The sequence below is a fragment of the Zootoca vivipara genome, chromosome 9, assembly GCF_963506605.1.
Source record: "Zootoca vivipara chromosome 9, rZooViv1.1, whole genome shotgun sequence".
NCBI classification, from domain to species: Eukaryota; Metazoa; Chordata; class Lepidosauria; order Squamata; family Lacertidae; genus Zootoca; species Zootoca vivipara.
Window position 1 is genome coordinate 76,428,513 of NC_083284.1, and position 18,534 is coordinate 76,447,046.

An 18,534-nucleotide genomic window follows, 5' to 3' on the forward strand; every position below is an offset into this window, starting at 1 on the left:
CTTCATTGACTATGCAAAAGCCTTTGACTGTGTCGACCACAGCAAACTATGGCAAGTTCTTAAAGAAATGGGAGTGCCTGATCACCTCATCTGTCTCCTGAGAAATCTCTATGTGGGACAAGAAGCTACAGTTAGAACTGGATATGGAACAACTGAGTGGTTCAAAATTGGGAAAGGAGTACAACAAGGTTGTATATTGTCTCCCTGCTTATTTAACTTATATGCAGAATTCATCATGCGAAAGGCTGGACTAGATGAATCCCAAGCCGGAATTAAGATTGCCGGAAGAAATATCAACAACCTCAGATATGCAGATGACACAACCTTGATGGCAGAAAGTGAGGAGGAATTAAAGAACCTTTTAATGAGGGTGAAAGAGGAGAGCGCAAAATATGGTCTGAAGCTCAACATCAAAAAAACCAAGATCATGGCCACTGGTCCCATCACCTCCTGGCAAATAGAAGGGGAAGAAATGGAGGCAGTGAGAGATTTTACCTTCTTGGGCTCCTTGATCACTGCAGATGGTGACAGCAGTCACGAAATTAAAAGACGCCTGCTTCTTGGGAGAAAAGCAATGACAAACCTAGACAGCATCTTAAAAAGCAGAGACATCACCTTGCCGACAAAGGTCCGTATAGTTAAAGCTATGGTTTTCCCAGTAGTGATGTATGGAAGTGAGAGCTGGACCATAAAGAAGGCTGATCGCCGAAGAATTGATGCTTTTGAATTATGGTGCTGGAGGAGACTCTTGAGAGTCCCATGGACTGCAAGAAGATCAAACCTATCCATTCTTAAGGAAATCAGCCCTGAGTGCTCCCTGGAAGGACAGATCGTGAAGCTGAGGCTCCAATACTTTGGCCACCTCATGAGAAGAGAAGAATCCTTGGAAAAGACCCTGATGTTGGGAAAGATTGAGGGCACTAGGAGAAGGGGACGTCAGAGGACAAGGTGGTTGGACAGTGTTCTCGAAGCTACGAACATGAGTTTGACCAAACTGCGGGAGGCAGTGCAAGACAGGAGTGCCTGGCGTGCTATGGTCCATGGGGTCACGAAGAGTCGGACATGACTAAACGACTAAACAACAACAACAAACAACAACAACAACTGCAAATCAACAAACAGAACTTTGCTGTTGCATTTCAACAAATCTATTGGCGAGACCTGAACAGGCATCCTGGAGTTCCTTTGAAGTTCTTGCTGTAGCCGAAACAAAAACTGCTTAAGAGGTAGAGTGCTTCTCAAGTTAGATTTTTTAAAGGTAAACCAGAAGTGGGTTGCCTCTACGGAATGATAGCATGCCCTCCTTAGTTGAGTGTTTCTTTTCTAAAACTAAAAAGCCTCACATACTTAATCTTTTTCTCATAGGCTCACACCTTGATCAAAAGGAGAGTGGCACAACCTGGGATCTTGCCACTGGGCGCAAACTTCCTTACTTGGCCATCTTAGAACTTTAACATATTGTAGCTGGGGCTACTCTTGTGCTGTTTGACAGCAACATCTATTCCCCCCATAATAATAATAATAATAATAATAATAATAATAATAATAATAATAATAATTTTATTATTTATACCCTGCCCATCTGGCTGGGTTTCCCCATCCAAGGTATTTCTTGTTTTAAACAGAGATTCTCTCCACTCTGTAACAGTAGCCAGATGCTGTTGGACAGATGTGCATGATCATATCCGTTTAGAGTTCAACCTAGGCCCCTGTGACAATGCCCATCTGTGCTGGCTGGCTGAAGAGAGTTTAAGCATGTGATTCCCTGGCTGAAATGTATCATTTGGCTATTAGCTTTTCTGGGTGTGTGGAGAGCATTTGTCAGGAGTAGACCATGCCTCAAAAACCACAGCTTGTTCTCCTGGGGTCCAAAGACAACTCACCGTCAGCTGACATGTTGCAGGCATTCTGCTTATAACAGCTTGATCGTGGTTTGACTGATTGGTTTCTGTCAAGTAAATGGCAGCAGTGTTTTCATTAAAGGCTACGTCGAAATGTTTCCACACAGCGTATTTGGATTTCAAATGTCTTGTTCTATAAGTACTGTAAAAACTGGATGGATTGTGACGTATTCAAGGAAATTGTTAACAGGCCTAGGATGTGCACCTCACGTTCTTGTCTACTTTCATTTATAAGTTTCTCAAGATGTGTGTGTGAGGGGGAATGGCAGGCCTTAACTCAGGAATCTGTGGTTTGTTTAAAGCTTTAAGCAAATGCAAGTTATGGCAAGAAATGACATCTGTCTTGATTTAAACTCTAGTGAGAACCAACCAGAATTTGAAACCATAGTTTGTTCCTGGTTTTCGGTATTCTTAATAACTCGGCTTTAATTACAGTCAGATAATGGTTCTGTGAGTTCAGACAGCATGGGGATTTGAGTCCATTTATTTGAAAGCTTCCATCTCCTCTTGGCTGCGGAAGGGAGAAGAATGAATGAATGAATGAAGAACAAGACTTGTGCAAGTTTGTTCACATACTGCAAGTCTGTTCACGTTTTGTTTGAAGAGTGTGCTGGGCCCACTCCAGTCAGTCTTTGAATGCATTAATTACTGGGTCTGTTCCTCTCAAAGACCACATAGCTTTGTTGTACAGCCTGCTAATGTCTTCCTTGCCCTCTGTACAGTCATACCTCGTGTTGCGTCCGCTGTGGGTTGCGTATTTTCATGTTGCGAACGCGGCAGACCCGGAAGTGCTTAGTTCTGGGTTTTGCTGCGCGTGCATGCGCAGAAGTGCTCTATCGTGCTTTCACGCATGTACAAAAGTGCCACTTGGGTTCTGGATTTTTCGGGGTGTGAACGGCACCCCAGAACGGATCGGGTCCGCAACCCGAGGTACCACTGAAATCGGACTTGGGAATCGTCAGGGTTAGCTCCACAGAGGGCACAGTTTTGGTCCGCTGCCTTTTTTGCTCATGCTTGTAGAAGCAAAACTCTGTGGCATGTGGCTTGTTCATGCATTGATAGCCCCTTCCTCAAACATTTTGCCTTCCTCTGGGATCATTCCCTAGTAACTATGATCATGATTCCAATCTCCAAGGTAATGAGACACATAGAATATAACACTTTGGTACAGTTTCTTTAGATAGAAGATCAAAGCGTACTAATAATATGCTAAAAATGGGAGCAGTTAATCAGATTATTGTGTAATTCAACTGAGAACTGAATGCAAATCATGCAGGCTCAGCTAGGCAATCTTGTGTTTGCAATGGGGAGAATTAATGAATGGCAAATGGCAAAAACAAAAAAAATTGCTGGATCTGAGCAAGAATCCATCTAGTTAGCATTCTGTTTCCAGCAGTGACCAGCAGTATCTTTCTGGGAAACATGCAAGCAAAAGCATGATTGTGAGAGCTATCTCCTGATGTTTATCCCCAAAATTAATTGTTGGAGGTGCACTGCCACTGAACATGGAGATTCTGTTTTAGCTGTTATAGCTGGTTGCCATGGGTCCATGCTCCTCATGAGCATTCTCTCCATGATCAAGAACTCACATCCATAACGGGATTACAAAAAATGCTTTCTGTTTGCCTCTCTGCTCTCCCCCTGCCTCCAAATATCACCACCTTGCTTTGGTTCTCTATTTTTGAATTGTAAGATTTTTAATGGAATTTGTCTTTGGTTGTTGTAAGCTTTGCTAGCAACTCCATTCAAATAGTGGGATACAAACCTAATAAATTGGAGCGCAGTTCAGTAATTTATTTATGTGTGGTAGCCTTTCAGGACTATATGGAAACATCAGTTGGCCCCAGATGCTGTGGCCAGATTTTTAAGTAGCGCAGACAGTATGTACTATAGAATTGCCAGACTTATAAGATCTTCATTGGTTACCTGTTTGTTTCTGGGCCCCCTCTAAGGCCTTGAGGGGTGGGGGAATACATCAAAAGCATCAAGGCCTTAGAAAGCTTAGGACCCACTCCTGGAAAAAGTGTCTTGTGCCATATATTCATCTTTCTGTCCTGCACACCCTGAATGACCCAAGGAGGTAAAGGTAAAAGGACCCCTGACCATTAGGTCCAGTCGTGACCGACTCTGGGGTTGCAGCGCTCATCTTACGTTATTGGCCGAGGGAGCCGGTGTACAGCTTCCGGGTCATGTGGCCAGCATGACAAAGCCACTTCTGGCAAACCAGAGCAGCACACGGAAATGCCGTTTACCTTCCCGCTGGAGCGGTACCTATTTATCTACTTGCACTCTGATGTGCTTTTGAACTGCTAGGTTGGCAGGAGCTGGGACCGAGCAGCGGGAGCTCACCCCGTCACAGGGATTCGAACCGCTGACCTGATCAGCAAGCCCTAGGCTCAGTGGTTTAACCCAGTTGGCTGTAAAATCAGGAGCCTTCTGGATAGGAGCATTTTGAGTTGCCCAAATCCTTGCCTTGTGGTTGGTCTCTTCCTTTTACATTTTTGGGTTTTTTAGCTTGCTATTTCAGAAAGCTTTTAGCTAAGAGAATTTTATAGGTGAACTTCTGTTTTAATTGTAGCCATATTCCTTTTCAGATATAGTGAGTTGTTGTTGTTTGTTTATTGGTTTCTTTTTTGGAAACTGTTTTGGAGAACTTTAGGTTGCAGAAACTTGAGAGGGAAACTTCACACAGAACACTTCCACACACAGTCTTGACTAGCCCTCCTTCCCTTGCATGTTCTCCCATAATGAGAGTGAGCTTGTCCAGTTGGGCTTTCGGACCCACCAGCAGCGAAGAAAGGACAGATGTCTTGCAAAGGTGGCGGAGCTCCCAGCATACCTCAGTAGAATGACAAGAGTGAAAGATCTTCACTTAAAAGCGTCCCTCCTTTTCCGGTGGGCTGAGTGCAACATCCACTCCATCATGGCGGAGCACATCTTGACTGGGGGGGGGGGGTGTTTCCACAATTTTATGGCAGTTTCTCCAGGAGTTGCTGTTCACTGTGTATTTCCATAAAAACCATCCAAAATATATTTCAACCATTGCCTTTTCAGGAAAGAATTATTATATGCTATTTTTGTTGAATAGTTGCTAGGTTTATTTTTCTAGTATTGATCCAAAAGTTTAACCAGAGACTTTCTGGTGCATGCAAGGAGGGTGAGGGTTAGAGCTTTAAGAGGGAAAAATGATTTCTCTAACCCAGTGTGCGAAGAAATTAGTGCATTTTCATGTCGATCTCATTTACTCATCACAAATTACTTCTTATTTTTCATAGGTACACACATTGTCCCTCTCCTTCTAGAATTGAAAGGCACTTGGGAAACCTCAATTTGTGTGATTGTTTCAGTGTGCTAAAGAAGCAGGGAGAAGGCTTAGTTCCTTTGGTATCTGGCCATTACAATACAGTTTTCTAACATCATAAGAACACATATTTTGAACTTCTAGAAACTGAATAAACTGTTTTATGATAGGAAGTGAGTAACTCAAAGCATCCTAAATTCAAATATTGGCTGGGTTCAGATTTAACGCTAATCCATAGTTTAGCATTTACACATACAATATCATGAGCGCCACAAATCCAACTCAATCGTGTAACGTTGGAAAATGTTGATCACTTATCCTATCTGGGCAGTTATCTTTCCACAAGGGCCAACACTGATGCCGAAATCCAGCATCGCCTGAGCTCTGCGAGTGCAGCAAGAAGTTGAAGCAATTAAATGCACAAATTGTCATCTCATCTGTCCTCCCAGTTGAACGACGTGGCCCAGGGAGAGAGGGAAAAATAGGGGAAGTGAACAACTGCCTTCGAAAATGGTGCAAGCAGTAATGGTATGGATATTTAGATCACAGTCTGCAGCTTCCTGAAGATGGGACTTCTGGCAAGTGATGGGCTGCACCTCACAAGGGTTGGGAGGAATATTTTTGCCATGAATCTCAAATACCTCATCAGGAGGGCTGCAGATGACACCAAATTGGGAGGGGTGGCTAACACCCCAGAGGACAGGATCACACTTCAAAATGACCTTAACAGATTAGACAATTGGGCCAAAGCAAACAAGATGAATTTTAACAAGGAGAAATGTAAAGTACTACACTTGGGCAAAAAAAAATGAAAGGCACAAATACAGGATGGGTGACACCTGTACATGTAAAAAGGATCTAGGAGTCTTGGTAGACCACAAACTTGACATGAGTCAACAGTGTGATGCAACAGCTAAAAAGCCAATGCAATTCTGGGCTGCATCAATAGGAGTATAGCATCTAGATCAAGGGAAGTAATAGTACCACTGTATTCTGCTCTGGTCAGACCTCACCTGGAGTACTGTGTCCAGTTCTGGGCACCACAGTTCAAGAAGGATACTGACAAGCTAGAACGTGTCCAGAGGAGGGCAACCAAAATGGTCAAAGGCCTGGAAACAACGCCTTATGAGGAACGGCTAAGGGAGCTGGGTATGTTTAGCCTGAAGAAGAGAAGTTTTAAGGGGTGATATGATAGCCATGTTCAAATATATAAAAGGATGTCATATAGAAGAGGGTGAAAGGTTGTTTTCTGCTACTCCAGAGAAGTGGACACGGAGCAATGGATTCAAGCTACAAGAAAGAAGATTCCACCTAAACATTAAGAAGAACTTCCTGACAGTAAGAGCTGTTCGACAGTGGAATTGGCTGCCAAGGAGTGTGGTGGAGTCTCCTTCTTTGGAGGTCTTTAAGCGGAGGCTTGACAGGCATATGTCAGGAATGCTTTGATGGTGTTTCCTGCTTGGCAGGGGGTTGGACTGGATGGCCCTTGTGGTCTCTTCCAACTCTATGATTCTATGTATATAACGACAGCAGTATGAGTACTGCATGCCCATAGATTGAAAGAAGGAGAGATTCCAACAAAGGAAGAATGGCTTTTGAAAATGATGGAGTATGCGGAACTGGCAAGATTAATAGCAAAGATTAGAGATCAAAATGATGAAAAATTCATTGAGGACTAGAACCTTTTTATTGATTATTAAAAAAAACTACTATAGTGAGATGAAAATATGAGCAGGACTTGAAATATGAGCAACTGCGTGAATTAAGATAAATAGGTTAAATTGAATGTATTGAATAGTATAGGCGAAATATGCAGCATTTAAGGGTAAATATGGAAACAATGGAAGGGGATGCTGGGAAGTCAATTGATAAAGTAATTTATGGTTTATGTTATAGTGTTTTTTTCTTTGTGAAAAATTAATAAATTAGATTTTGAAAAGAGGAATTGCTGATTGAGGGCCTGGGAAGGAAGGTGGTCTGGGTTTCTACTGGAAACTTGCTGGGAGCTAGTGATGGCTATCCCACAGATCAGACGGGGAATCAGGAGGAGCTAGGCTTCATCATTCCATCCTTTCCAGTTGCCACTCTGAAAGCAAACTGTGGTGGAATCTACACACATATAAAAAAACACTGTGAAAATGCTTTTTAAAAAGACGTTTTGAAAAATATATTGAGTTTGCCATAGTTCACCATTGCCATCTAGTGTCATGTTTGTATATTACACTTTACAGCACACTTAAAATGTTTTATTTGCAGCTGTATAGCTGAGTCCTGGGTCTCTGTTTTGTCATCTCTCTCCCTCTCCCCCTTCTGAGTGAAAGTCATTAGCACTGAATGTAATGTGCAAGTCCAACCCAGGTATACTGCATGACCAGCAGAGGAGGTTTGCATCTCCAGTTTAAGCGACTAAGATCGTCCAAAGCACAAGGCAAAAGATGAATACCACATTTGATTGATTACTTGGTCCAGGCTAGCAAACGCTGTACCATATGGGACTCCAGGATGAAGTAACTGTTGCTTTTTGGAAATGCACAGTCTTAAAAAATGAGGAATATTTGGTATCAGGAACTAAACTGCAGAACAACTTGCGTCTGGGAGAAGATTGTTGCACTTCATATTAATAGGGTGACCTTGTGTTATTATGCAGGTGGTATTTAATATATACATTTCGAGCTACAAATTCATACAGATTAAATGCATCCTTTCTGGAAGTACACCCATAGTATTAATGGCAGATGCTATCTCTAAGTTCCATCAAATTTTATTTTAAGGAGAGTGGTTTTTAATGCAAAGCTTTTGCTTCCTATTATTGGATTTGACGTCCCTGTTGTGCCGATGGGGAGAATGCTTAAGCCTGGTCATAACTCAAAAATTACACTGTATACAGTGTTGGAATTTTTTTCAAAGTAGCATCATGTCACTGGTCAGTAGTTTATATGTGTGTGTCTCTGTAGGCAAACATGGGTAATTTATAGGCTGTATGTGACTTGAATCCTGTAGTGCTTTTGTATGTTAGGCAGTCTTTTGGTAGAGTATCCAGCTTACAGTTCCAAGTTGCACATGAGGAACTTAAGATGTCACAGTAAGGATGCTTTAATTTTTCACATGTGTGAGCTTTAACGCCTTTTGTCTGCTTGTGATATAGAAGAGCATGTTGGGATCTACTGCAGATCTCTGGGTGATTTGCAGCATATTGGTAAAGTTTTCTTGTTCTCAATAGTCAACAGTTTGAGTGAAAAAACGACGTTATCTGCCATGGGCTATTGTTGCGATAAATCATTTATCTTTCAGCTTCAGTCTTCTAGACCTATAAAATAGGAGTATTAATTATTGCCTTTGGACAGGCCTTTGTGCAACTGTCCTGGCAGTTTTCAAATTTTGTGTTCAGATCCCCTGTCTGTAGTGATTCAGATCTAGATTTGTACTCCTGTGTACAGGTTGTCTTTTTCTTTCTGCAAAAAGCAGCTTGCATTCAAAGTGCTGAAGGAAGTGCTTTGACTACAAACTGCTTGATTGAAAAATGAAACTCTTTTTTTCCTTTCAAGGGGAAGCAGTTTATGTCCAAAGTGCTGGAGGAAGCACTCAGAGTCCATCGCTTCGTCCAGCCCCCTTGGCTCCACTGGGAACATTTTAGTGCAGCCAATTCCAGCTGATTGTCTGACTGTGCAGGGCTTACTCTCAACCAGTTTATTGACGATTCAGATCTCTCTGCAAGGCACAATCCCTGTGTCATCTGAACCCTGGGAACAATGGGTGGTGAGAGAACATGCCAGCATCAAACTATAGGTTCATCACCTGTCTTATTCTCATTTACCATTTAGAGAAACCATAGTTCCCTGAATTTGATTGTCAGAGAACAGTGGCCTGTTTAAAAATGGAAACAAATGCTGTTGAGGTAGAAACACAAAACCTCAAAGCTTGTTGCAGCTCATTGATATACTGTATTGGAAAACTGATGCTTGCTGTCAGAAATGAGCCAAAGTAAATCCAGTTAGTGGACATTCAATGACAGCTGTCCTCAAATTTATAAATATAGGCAATCTATGTTTTGCCCAGGAGTTCTGCTTCAGATCCCTGTACGCATCAGTGGAACATGCCTAACACTGTTAGAAAGTCGCACTTCTGGTCTGCCGCCATTGCCGATCGGTGAGGGCAATCTCTGGCTCCGAGGACCCTGGGGGGGGGGGAGCCGCATGATTGCTGCGGTCCCTCAGAAAAACCCCAGATTGAGCTTTCTGGGGACATGGAGACTCAGCTGTGCCCCATTAAGTCTCCTTCGCTGCCCGGTAAGCTCTTTTTAAGAGCCCCGAGAGCAAGCGGAGTTGAGATGGGAGCCTTGAGTCAATTCGCTACCTCTGCAGCGTGAAGCTCCAAGCCGATGGTATTTAGAGCGGCAGATACCTCTAAATTTGAAGAATTGGATCCTGATTACCGTGAGTAAAAGAAAGACTTTTAATTTGAGAAAAAAATTGGCCACGGGAGGAGATTAAAAAGAACGGAGGTTGATCTCCCCCAGCGAGTGAAGTGTGATGCAGCTATCTTGCCTGCAGCCGGGAAGACTGACAGGAAGCTTTGAATTTCCACAAAAAGTGGACCTTAAACCTTCTCCCTAATGCAGGGTAAAGGGAAGAAGGATTGATTTATTGGAAGCCCTGCAAAAAAATCTAATTTTGACTAAGGAAAGTCCTTCTGTAAGCTGGGGTCGGGTCCTGGATGTATCGGCGAGCCGCCATTATGACGTCATAAAAGGAAGGAATTTATTTACTTTTGTGAACTGTGGATTGCCAAGTTTGACAAAATAACAAGACAGTGAATAAGAAATTTGTTACAATTCTTTATTGTAACTGGATTAAAGTGAGAATAAGATTTAAAAACAGGAGTTCGGAACCAGTACAGACACAATTTTTGCATTGAACTTTGGAAACAAGAATAGCACCATCTCAGGCTCAGCAACCTATGTCTTTCCCATGAAATTTGAGATGAACAGGATGGAAGTAGACATAACACCAACTTTCCATTCAGACTCAGACTTTAAATAATACTTTTTGGAACAACTTTTAGATTTCTTATGTGAACTGCGTCAGGGCACAAGTCAGAATGTTGAAACAAACCAGATCTTTGTAGAACAGGAACAAGAGGAACAAGAAGTAACCCCAACAGAGAATGTGGAGCCACAAGCTATGGACAAAGTAGTTATGGACAATGAAGAAAACATATTTCTTCCAAGACAATCTATCAGTGGTACAGGGGCAGCAGCTCCTTGGGGCTGAGCCCTTTTGGGGCCCCCAATATTTTTTTGGGAGGGCCCCTCCCCCAAAAGTTCAAAGGCCTCCCAAGGAGGCCAAGCACAGAGCTGAGCGTGACAGCAGTGGAGGTGGCTGGAGCAGGAGACATCAAGGCCATTGAAGCCGTGCTGCTGCTGTGCCTAGAAGCCATTGCAACTCTCCTAGTGACAGCTAGAATTTACATTGCTCAATACTGAAAGACTAAAGCGACCCCCCCAATTTGAAAAACTGGCTAGATAAAATATGGCCAGTGCATTAAAACGACACAAAGGAAGTCAAACCAGCAAGAGAACATGTTCTCAGAATGAGTCCTTTTCATCTGTTATTGGAAGGAAAAGGTTGGAGATAACACCCAGCCTTACAACTAATGTTCAACTGTTTGGGTTATCACTTTTTCTACTTTCGGTTTGGTTCCAATGCACCTCTCTTTACTGGTTTCCCATCCCACCCCCATGTGTGTGTTGTATCTAATTATCCTAGTGTAGTTTCTAATGGATGGCATCAGGTGGTTGAGTGTGTGGTCACATTTGGTGAAATTTGTTGGTTTTCTTCCCATTTGCTTTCAACCTTTTATTGTTTGGATAACCCCTCCCCACCTAAAAAGAAACACCATGAGAAGACAGCTCCGAAATGTCTGAACTATATGACAATACAGAAGCTTTAAACTGAGCTTTTAATTTTATTTTTTAAAAACGGTTTTCCAGCTCTATTTCCTCCTATACCTTGCTAGATTAATCCTGGGATGTATTTTTTGTAGTTCTGTTCGGATATGAATGGTATCTGTAACATGGGCTCGGTAATGGAAGACATCCAAGCACCCTTTTGCCACTTCAGGGGTATCACTGTGAAATGCTTTTCTCCCTTCTGGCAAGAAATGTCTCACCGACAGCTGCCTACCATGTTTCTCATAAAATAAGACGCACCTAGAAAATAAGCCATGGCAGGATTTTCCTGGGTTGAAAAAATATAAGACATACCCAAAAAATAAGCCATAGTGGTGGGAGCAGGTCTGGATGGCGCCATGGAAGAGGAAGATGCCTCTCAGCGCCCAGAACCGGATGCTGCTGCCCCTCCAAAATGCCCAGCAGCGTGCGCCGTGCCGAGTGCCGACCCGGCGGCAGGACCCGGCAAGACCCAGCAGCGTGCCCTGCTGAAGCACCGACAAAGCGCGCAGCAGCAGCCAGTTCCGGGTGCCGAGCCGTGACAGGAAGAGGAGGTATTTTTTTTAAAAAAAATAAGACACCCCCAAAAATAAGCCATAGGCTTATTTTCTTGAGTAAAATAAATATAAGACGGTGTCTTATTTTATGAGAAACACGGTAGTAGTGGGTCTGTGCCTGAAGGTGGCTGTTGAAGGGTTTGGAGGCTGCTGGATTTGGATGTTCTACTCTCCGACAGCTTCTCCAGGAGTAGAGAACTTAAGAGCTGGGGAACAATGCTTGAAGAGATGTCAGGGTTGGTTGGGATGTGAGGGTTAGGTCTCTGTGGACAGCGTGGAGAGGGTGCTTTCTTGGGGAGGAGGCAAGGCTTCTGGAATGGATGAGAACAGTTGGATGGGTTACTGTAATGGCTCATACTTTCCCACTTTTAAAACCTACCCCTCCCTTCTCTCTTAGTCTAAGTCTTCCAACTGTGAGAGCTTTATTTGGAAATTCTTTTCAAATTAAATATTGAAATACCAGTATTTGGGGACAGAATTGGACAAGAACTTCTGCAAAACATTATTTCCTCCAGGGTGAAAAGTGCACCTGGCTGGGCTGGAACTTGATTGACTCCAAGTTTCCTACCCAAGTTTTATGGAGACTAAATAAGACTGAAATACTTGCTGTCCTCCCCTAACTTCATTGAAAAGATGCACAATGTCTGCTTTCCTGATGACATTTTCTGCTATGCTTCCAGATGTGAATGGAGCTTTGTTTATCTCTGGAAATCTACTCATCTGTTAAATGAAAAGGGCAGCACAACTTCGCAGCGGCACAATGGGCTTCAGAAGTGTTCCACTTTAGTTCAATAGATGGTGGATATGTCCCGTGACTAATGGAATCTTTCTGCAGCAGCATTAGGTGAGATGCCTGAAGCCAAGGTCACCACTATGGTGCAAAGGTATGGTAATCTATGCATCTTAATGGATTAAGTTGGGTCTACTGGGGCCAGTAATAGTGGACTTCATTTAAAATAATAATAATCTTGGGTCATTTTCTGGAATTCTGGTTCACTCTTCCAGTATCTGAAGCACCCTTAAAGCAGGGATGTCCAACTTCCCAGAGACTGTGATCTACTCCCACTATAAAAACACTGGCAGTGATGCCCATTGGATACACCAAAGTTGTTGAGCTTTTTGGGGGGAGGAAGACCAAAAGTTGTTGATCAACTTCAGGGGAGGCTTCAGCAAAGTTGTTGATTTTTTCTCCCCTCTGCTAGTATGTGGGGGAAGCAAACTACAGTCTCTGGCATTGTGTTGTGTCTGAACCCAGGGACCTGGTTTGTTTGTTACTTCTTGGGTTACAGACTGCAGCTTCTTGACTTTGGCTGCCAAGCTTGGTTTGTTGGGAGTGAAACCCCTGGTATGGATGTACAGTGGTACCTCTGCTTGCGAATAACTCTACTTACGAATGTTTCTACTTATGAACGGAGCTCCGTCCGCCATCTTGGGTGCGGTTTAGATAGGATTTTTTTCTACTTACGAATTTTTAGATAGGGTTGCTTCGACTTACAAATTTTTTTCTCCCAATGCATTCCTATGGGATTCGACTTAAAAAAAATTTGACTTATGAATGTGCGTTCGGTGCGTTCGGAACGCATTAAATTTGTAAGTAGAGGTACCACTGTAATGCTAAGCCTAGGAATCATTGTTTGTTTCCTCCCAGTGTGAGCCAGCAGGAATCAGAGCAGTGTTCTGCCATGTGAAGTAAGCCATGTGACCTCCAAATGCATGCCTTGTGGCTTTTGTGGCAGAGTCATGGAAAAGAGATAAAAGGAATGGAGTTTCCACTTCTTTGGTACTCTCAGAATGGTGTGAAGTTGCTATCCTAACCGCAAATTTCAGATCTGAATTTGAATGGGTCTTGATGTGTCATGCTTGGCAAAGTCAATCTTGGATACCTTGAAAGGTCTTAAGACTGTCATGGTCTCCAAGTGGTGTGTGTGTTTATATTTAAATTTCAGGAATTTACACACATTCCTTCCCAATATTTATCCCAGGATGGTTTGGATTGGTAGGGATTGGAGCTCAGTGGTGCATCATGTGTTTTGCACACAATTATAGGTTCAAACCCTGTATCTCTCAGTTTCAAAAGGACCAGGTAGTTGTTGATGGGACAGATTTTTCTCTAGCTCTGCAAAGAGCTACTGCTAGTCAGAGAAGATAAGAGAGCTTCCAGGGTCGCCAGGGATTTCATTTTGTATCTTCCTTGACAAGTGTGAGCTGGAAATCTCCAAGCAGTGACTGTGACTGGGGTTGTTCTTCCTGCCCAATATGACCAAGCACTGCAGGACTGGCAGGGAAGGACTCCATGGAGCCTGAGCGCCAGGGAAAGTGGTCTTATCTAAACCCACTTCATGTGTAGCAGCACACCAAGTCCTTCTATCTTCACTGCATATCAACTGCATCTCTTGTGTGACAATAGAAGGAATTTGGGATGGCTGAAAATGCAGTTTAAAATTTGCTCCCTGAAGTGAGTTGCAGGCCCAGATGTCATGTTTGCCAGATTATCCCCTCCCTGCTTCTCCAAATGCGTGGTAGAAACACAAGGATCCATCCTTGCATTAATGTTTACTTAGCCCTTAGTCATAGAATCATGGAATCATAGAGTTGGAAGGGACCCCCAAGGGTAATCTGGTCCAACCCCCTGCAATGCAGGAATCTCAGCTAAAGCATCCATGGCAGATGGCCACCCAACCTCTCCTTAAAAACCTCCAAGGAAGGAAAGTCCACAACCTCCTGAGGTCTGTATACTTTATTTCCAGAAAGAATCTAAGTCTGTAAAATAATTAATCAGGAGCTAGAATTTGACATTTCATCAATTTTGTGTGTGGAAAAGATAGAGGCTACATTTGAGAGGGTATTTCTTTCTCATTTCAAAATGATTTTCCTTTGTCTTGTCACATGAAATTTTACACACACTTTCCAGGAGTAAGTCCTGTTGAACTCAAAAGGTTCTACTTTTGAAAAGGCATGTATAGGATTGCAGTGTGTGACATATCCATGAGTTCCAAAGACAAGCACTAGCCACAGCTCTTGCAGCTTCCTCTCTTAGTATGTTTTTAATAAATATCTGCTGGATCTCCAACTTCATGTCTTCATTCTCCCATTTAGATTATTTTTTCTGTACCTCCTGAGGAATTATTTATTTCTGTTTGACTTAGGGTTGGGCGATGTTGAGTTTTCAACATTGCAATGTATCACCAGCAAACATTGCAGTTTGGAGATCAACCGCGATAGAATCTGCATTGGCCTCAGTCAGTGAGGTATAGGGTGAAACTGACTCCTCTCTCACCACGGCAGCTGAGGCGCTTTCACCCCAGCGCTTTGCAGGTCTCCTGCCCCTGATGTCCCTGCCGGTCACACGCACTGTAACCGGCAGCAGCAGCAGAAAGACCAGTGACATAAATAGGGTGGTTTGGGGAGCCTGGCCTGTGGGCTCAGAGGTTTCCTACCCTGATTATAAGGAAACAACTATCCTCTTCCCTAACCCTTGGTAAAGCAGTGAAACTATAATTTTGTAGCTGAACCATCTTGTTGCTATGTTGCGGAAAGTAAAAATGCAAGCTTTTAAGTTCTAGAAAACTAAAATCACAGAAATATTATTGTTTCAGAGAACCTGAGTAAGCCCATGCATACAACTGGCCATCTGCAACCTGCTCCTTTCATAAATAGAACTATGTTCAGCATTAGAAAAACTATTGGTAGTCAAAAGACCTCGGCCCAGAAGGTTTGGAAAGTACATCTCTCACTCTTCCCCCAGCTTTCACTGAATGCATTTCTATTGATGAGCACACAAGGGAGTGAGATGGTGTCGTCAAAATTCTTCTTGCACTCTGTAAGCAGCCAGATACAGATGAGCATTCCAGAACTATTGTTACCCAAATGGTTCTGGCATTCCAAAGTTCTTTCCAAATAAAGACTATGGTGTTTGCATTTTGGCTGAACTGGGTGTAGTTACCTCTGCAGTTGCATCTCAGAAAGGGCTACACTTTGCTGAATCATAATAACCACCAGCCCAACTTCACAAGCTTGAGCCACAGTCTTGACCAGGCATCCCCAAACTTCGGCCCTCCAGATGTTTTGGCCTACAATTCCCATCACCCCTGACTACTGGTCCTGTTAGCTAGGGATCATGGGAGTTGTAGGCCAAGACATCTGGAGGGCCGCAGTTTGGGGATGTCTGATCTTGGCTTAAAGCAAAGCATGCTTTATATATTAAAGAGGGAAACCACAAGACTCATGAGGACATCAACTCCGATCAGTTTGGCCATAAAGCTTAAAAGATGTGCAGACAAGAAGCCTGTATGTAAAAAGTCTGGGTTGTATCCCATCTTGGCTCTCCCCACCCTCCTCCCTTTAAAAAACAAACCAAAACCCCACTTCACTGAGAAATGAAAGGATCCACAAAGCTCACGTTTTGCACACTGCTGAAACATGCAGACCTTTCAGTGTCCCTAGAAGTAAAATAATTGCATATAGTAATGTCAGTATATTTTGTACTCACACAGAAGTGGTGATTCTGACTGTGTCCCTCCTAGGGCGGAGATGGAGAATGCCAATCACATGTTCAGGAGGTCAACGAAACATTCTGACCAGGGCATGTGGTGAAGAGACTGTGCAGAAGAGAATATTAGCTGCTTCGCTTCCTTTTCAGGCACATCCTCATGGTAGCTTTTGTACCAGGTCCCTCCCCTTTCCATTGTCAGGGAGGGATCTGTGTTTCCCAGCATTGCCTGTGCAACACCCCTCTGGAGTGCAAACAAAAGATAAGGGCAGAAAACCCACTTGCTCCTGATAGACAAACCTCCGTTAAGTTTCATTGTAGGTGCCATATATCAAAAACGTACGAATGGATCATCTCTCAACTCAGTGAGCAATTTGTAAATTACTTACTACTCTTACTGTGTTTTTGGCCCTGCAAGGGTTCTTCTTTCTTCTCCTCCTCCTCCTCCCTCTTTGCCTCTTCCTTCTTGGTTTTCCTTCTTTTCACAGTTCTCCCCTTTCTGTGTTGTCACTGTCTGTGCCCTTTCACCTAAGGGCACGTTGGACTCTGTGCCTTCCCAGCCATCAGTGAGTTTTATATAGTTTGTAAAAGGACCTTTTAGAGTTGTTGTTCCTCCCTCTCTGTGCGGGTGGGATGTTTGTGTGTGCATGTGCGGAATGACAATGCTCTTGCTTTACATCTATGAGCAGCTGCAGAGCATGGGAATAAATCTGGCCTCATTTCTTTGTACTGCTCTGGTTTGAAGCACCTGTTGTCTCAGTCTAAACACCTTTATTTGGATAAGCATATTTCTCGTGTGTGTGTGTTTCTCTTATGTGGCGAGTGCCAGCCAGACTTTGACATCACTGCCGCTAGGCGTCTCCACACACTTGCTTCACTTACCTAGTCTCTCTCTTTCGCGGATGGACTGTAGCTGAGTAGTGAAATGTGAAGTCCCAGAGGCTCAAAGCAGAGCAAACTGGGCACCAGCATTCAGATAAAAAAAACTCCCCCCCCCTTTATAAGTGTTACTTTAGCAGGCACACACTAGAGTACGCAAAGTGAACCTAAATGTTTGAGAACCCACTAAAACTAAGGTGGGATGTAATCTGGAGAACCTGAAGTTTGAGCCTTATTGCCTTGGTTTCCAAATAGGTAGTTGATACTCTCAAGTGATGAAAACAGTGACTTGGGCAAATGGGAGGTGTAAGTAACAGATATTTGAGATGTGATTTAATTAATTAAAAACGAGTAGTCTCATCAGAAAGTTCTAGTTCATCCCTACTGGCCATTAAAATCTGTGGCTCTAATCACATTCCCTCTGTCCTTTGATCCACCTAGGCTTAGTTCACCAGAGGTCTTGTCAGTGGCGTTCCTACCCCAGCTGGTACCGGGGGCGGCGCCTGAGCGGAGCTCCGTGCGGACTGCGCACGCGGGGTGTGTGGAGCACTTAAGGGGCTTTAAACGACCCCTCTGATGTGTTTCCCCGCACTTGGGTGTCAAAGTGCCAACAGCAGACTAAGGAAAGCAAAACCCAGACAGACTTTATTTGAAGAAGGAAAGGACCCCCGCTGCCTCCCTATCTAAGTGCTAATGGGTGGAAGGCGGGGGGGGGGGCTGCGATTGCGCTTGGCCAATTTAGCTGGATTTTAGCCGGCAACTCAAAAAACAAAATCCCAAGTCAATTCACAACCCCAACAAAATGCATCCCAGCTTCCATCCAAATGCGCAGCAAGAGAATCAGAGACTTACTTGGCTCTCCTCCTAGAGGCGGTCGGATTTTGCTGCGTGCTGCTTAGAGTTTTTTTTGGGGGGGGTTGTTTTTGTTTTTGCCAGGGAATGCGCCAGGTCACTCGTCTCTCTCGCTCTCCTTTTTTTCTGCACCGCCCCCTCGGTGCAAAAGCTGCAGCCTGGGCTTGGTCCTGCACCTCTCCCCTCCCTGCTTGCTGGAGAGGGTGTCTCAATGTTGCTGGGTGCTGGGGTGGCTCCAGACCCCTTTGCTGGGGTGACAGGAGTGGGGGGGGAGAGTTTGGTGTTGGGGTATTTATAACATTTCAGACAAAGGATTTCAATTTAACCAATCCCATAAATCATTACATCATTTTATATTTAATATTCATCATCTCATTTCATATTTAATACGTATGTCATTACCTAATCTAATACGCATGCGCAATAAGCGTTGCTAACTAAACTTTGATTCTTACCGTGATCTGTTACATATTGTTAGTTTACATGTATGGGAACCTGTGTTACCGGTATGTGTGGATGTAACAATTTATGTTCTAGTTTATGAATTGCTTCTTTGTGATTTACGTATTAGCTGACCTTCTATCCCAGTAGGGACGGCTTCTTGCTGA

The 18,534-nt window shown here is 43.5% G+C and overlaps 1 protein-coding gene across 3 annotated transcripts in view; it reads left to right on the forward strand.

The window, feature by feature from the left end:
• The window catches only part of TMEM266 (transmembrane protein 266), a 106,504-nt gene that overhangs the window by 23,990 nt on the left and 63,980 nt on the right, over nucleotides 1-18,534 (forward strand). Inside the window, exon 2 of one of the 3 annotated variants that reach the window (XM_035112720.2) lies at nucleotides 12,387-12,590. In XM_035112720.2, coding sequence (XP_034968611.2) covers nucleotides 12,556-12,590 — 35 coding nt within the window. In that variant the 5' untranslated portion in view covers nucleotides 12,387-12,555. Of the gene's footprint in view, nucleotides 1-11,715; nucleotides 12,591-18,534 lie in introns of those variants that run through there. The other 2 variants (XM_060279103.1, XM_060279102.1) reach the window with 2 other exon arrangements.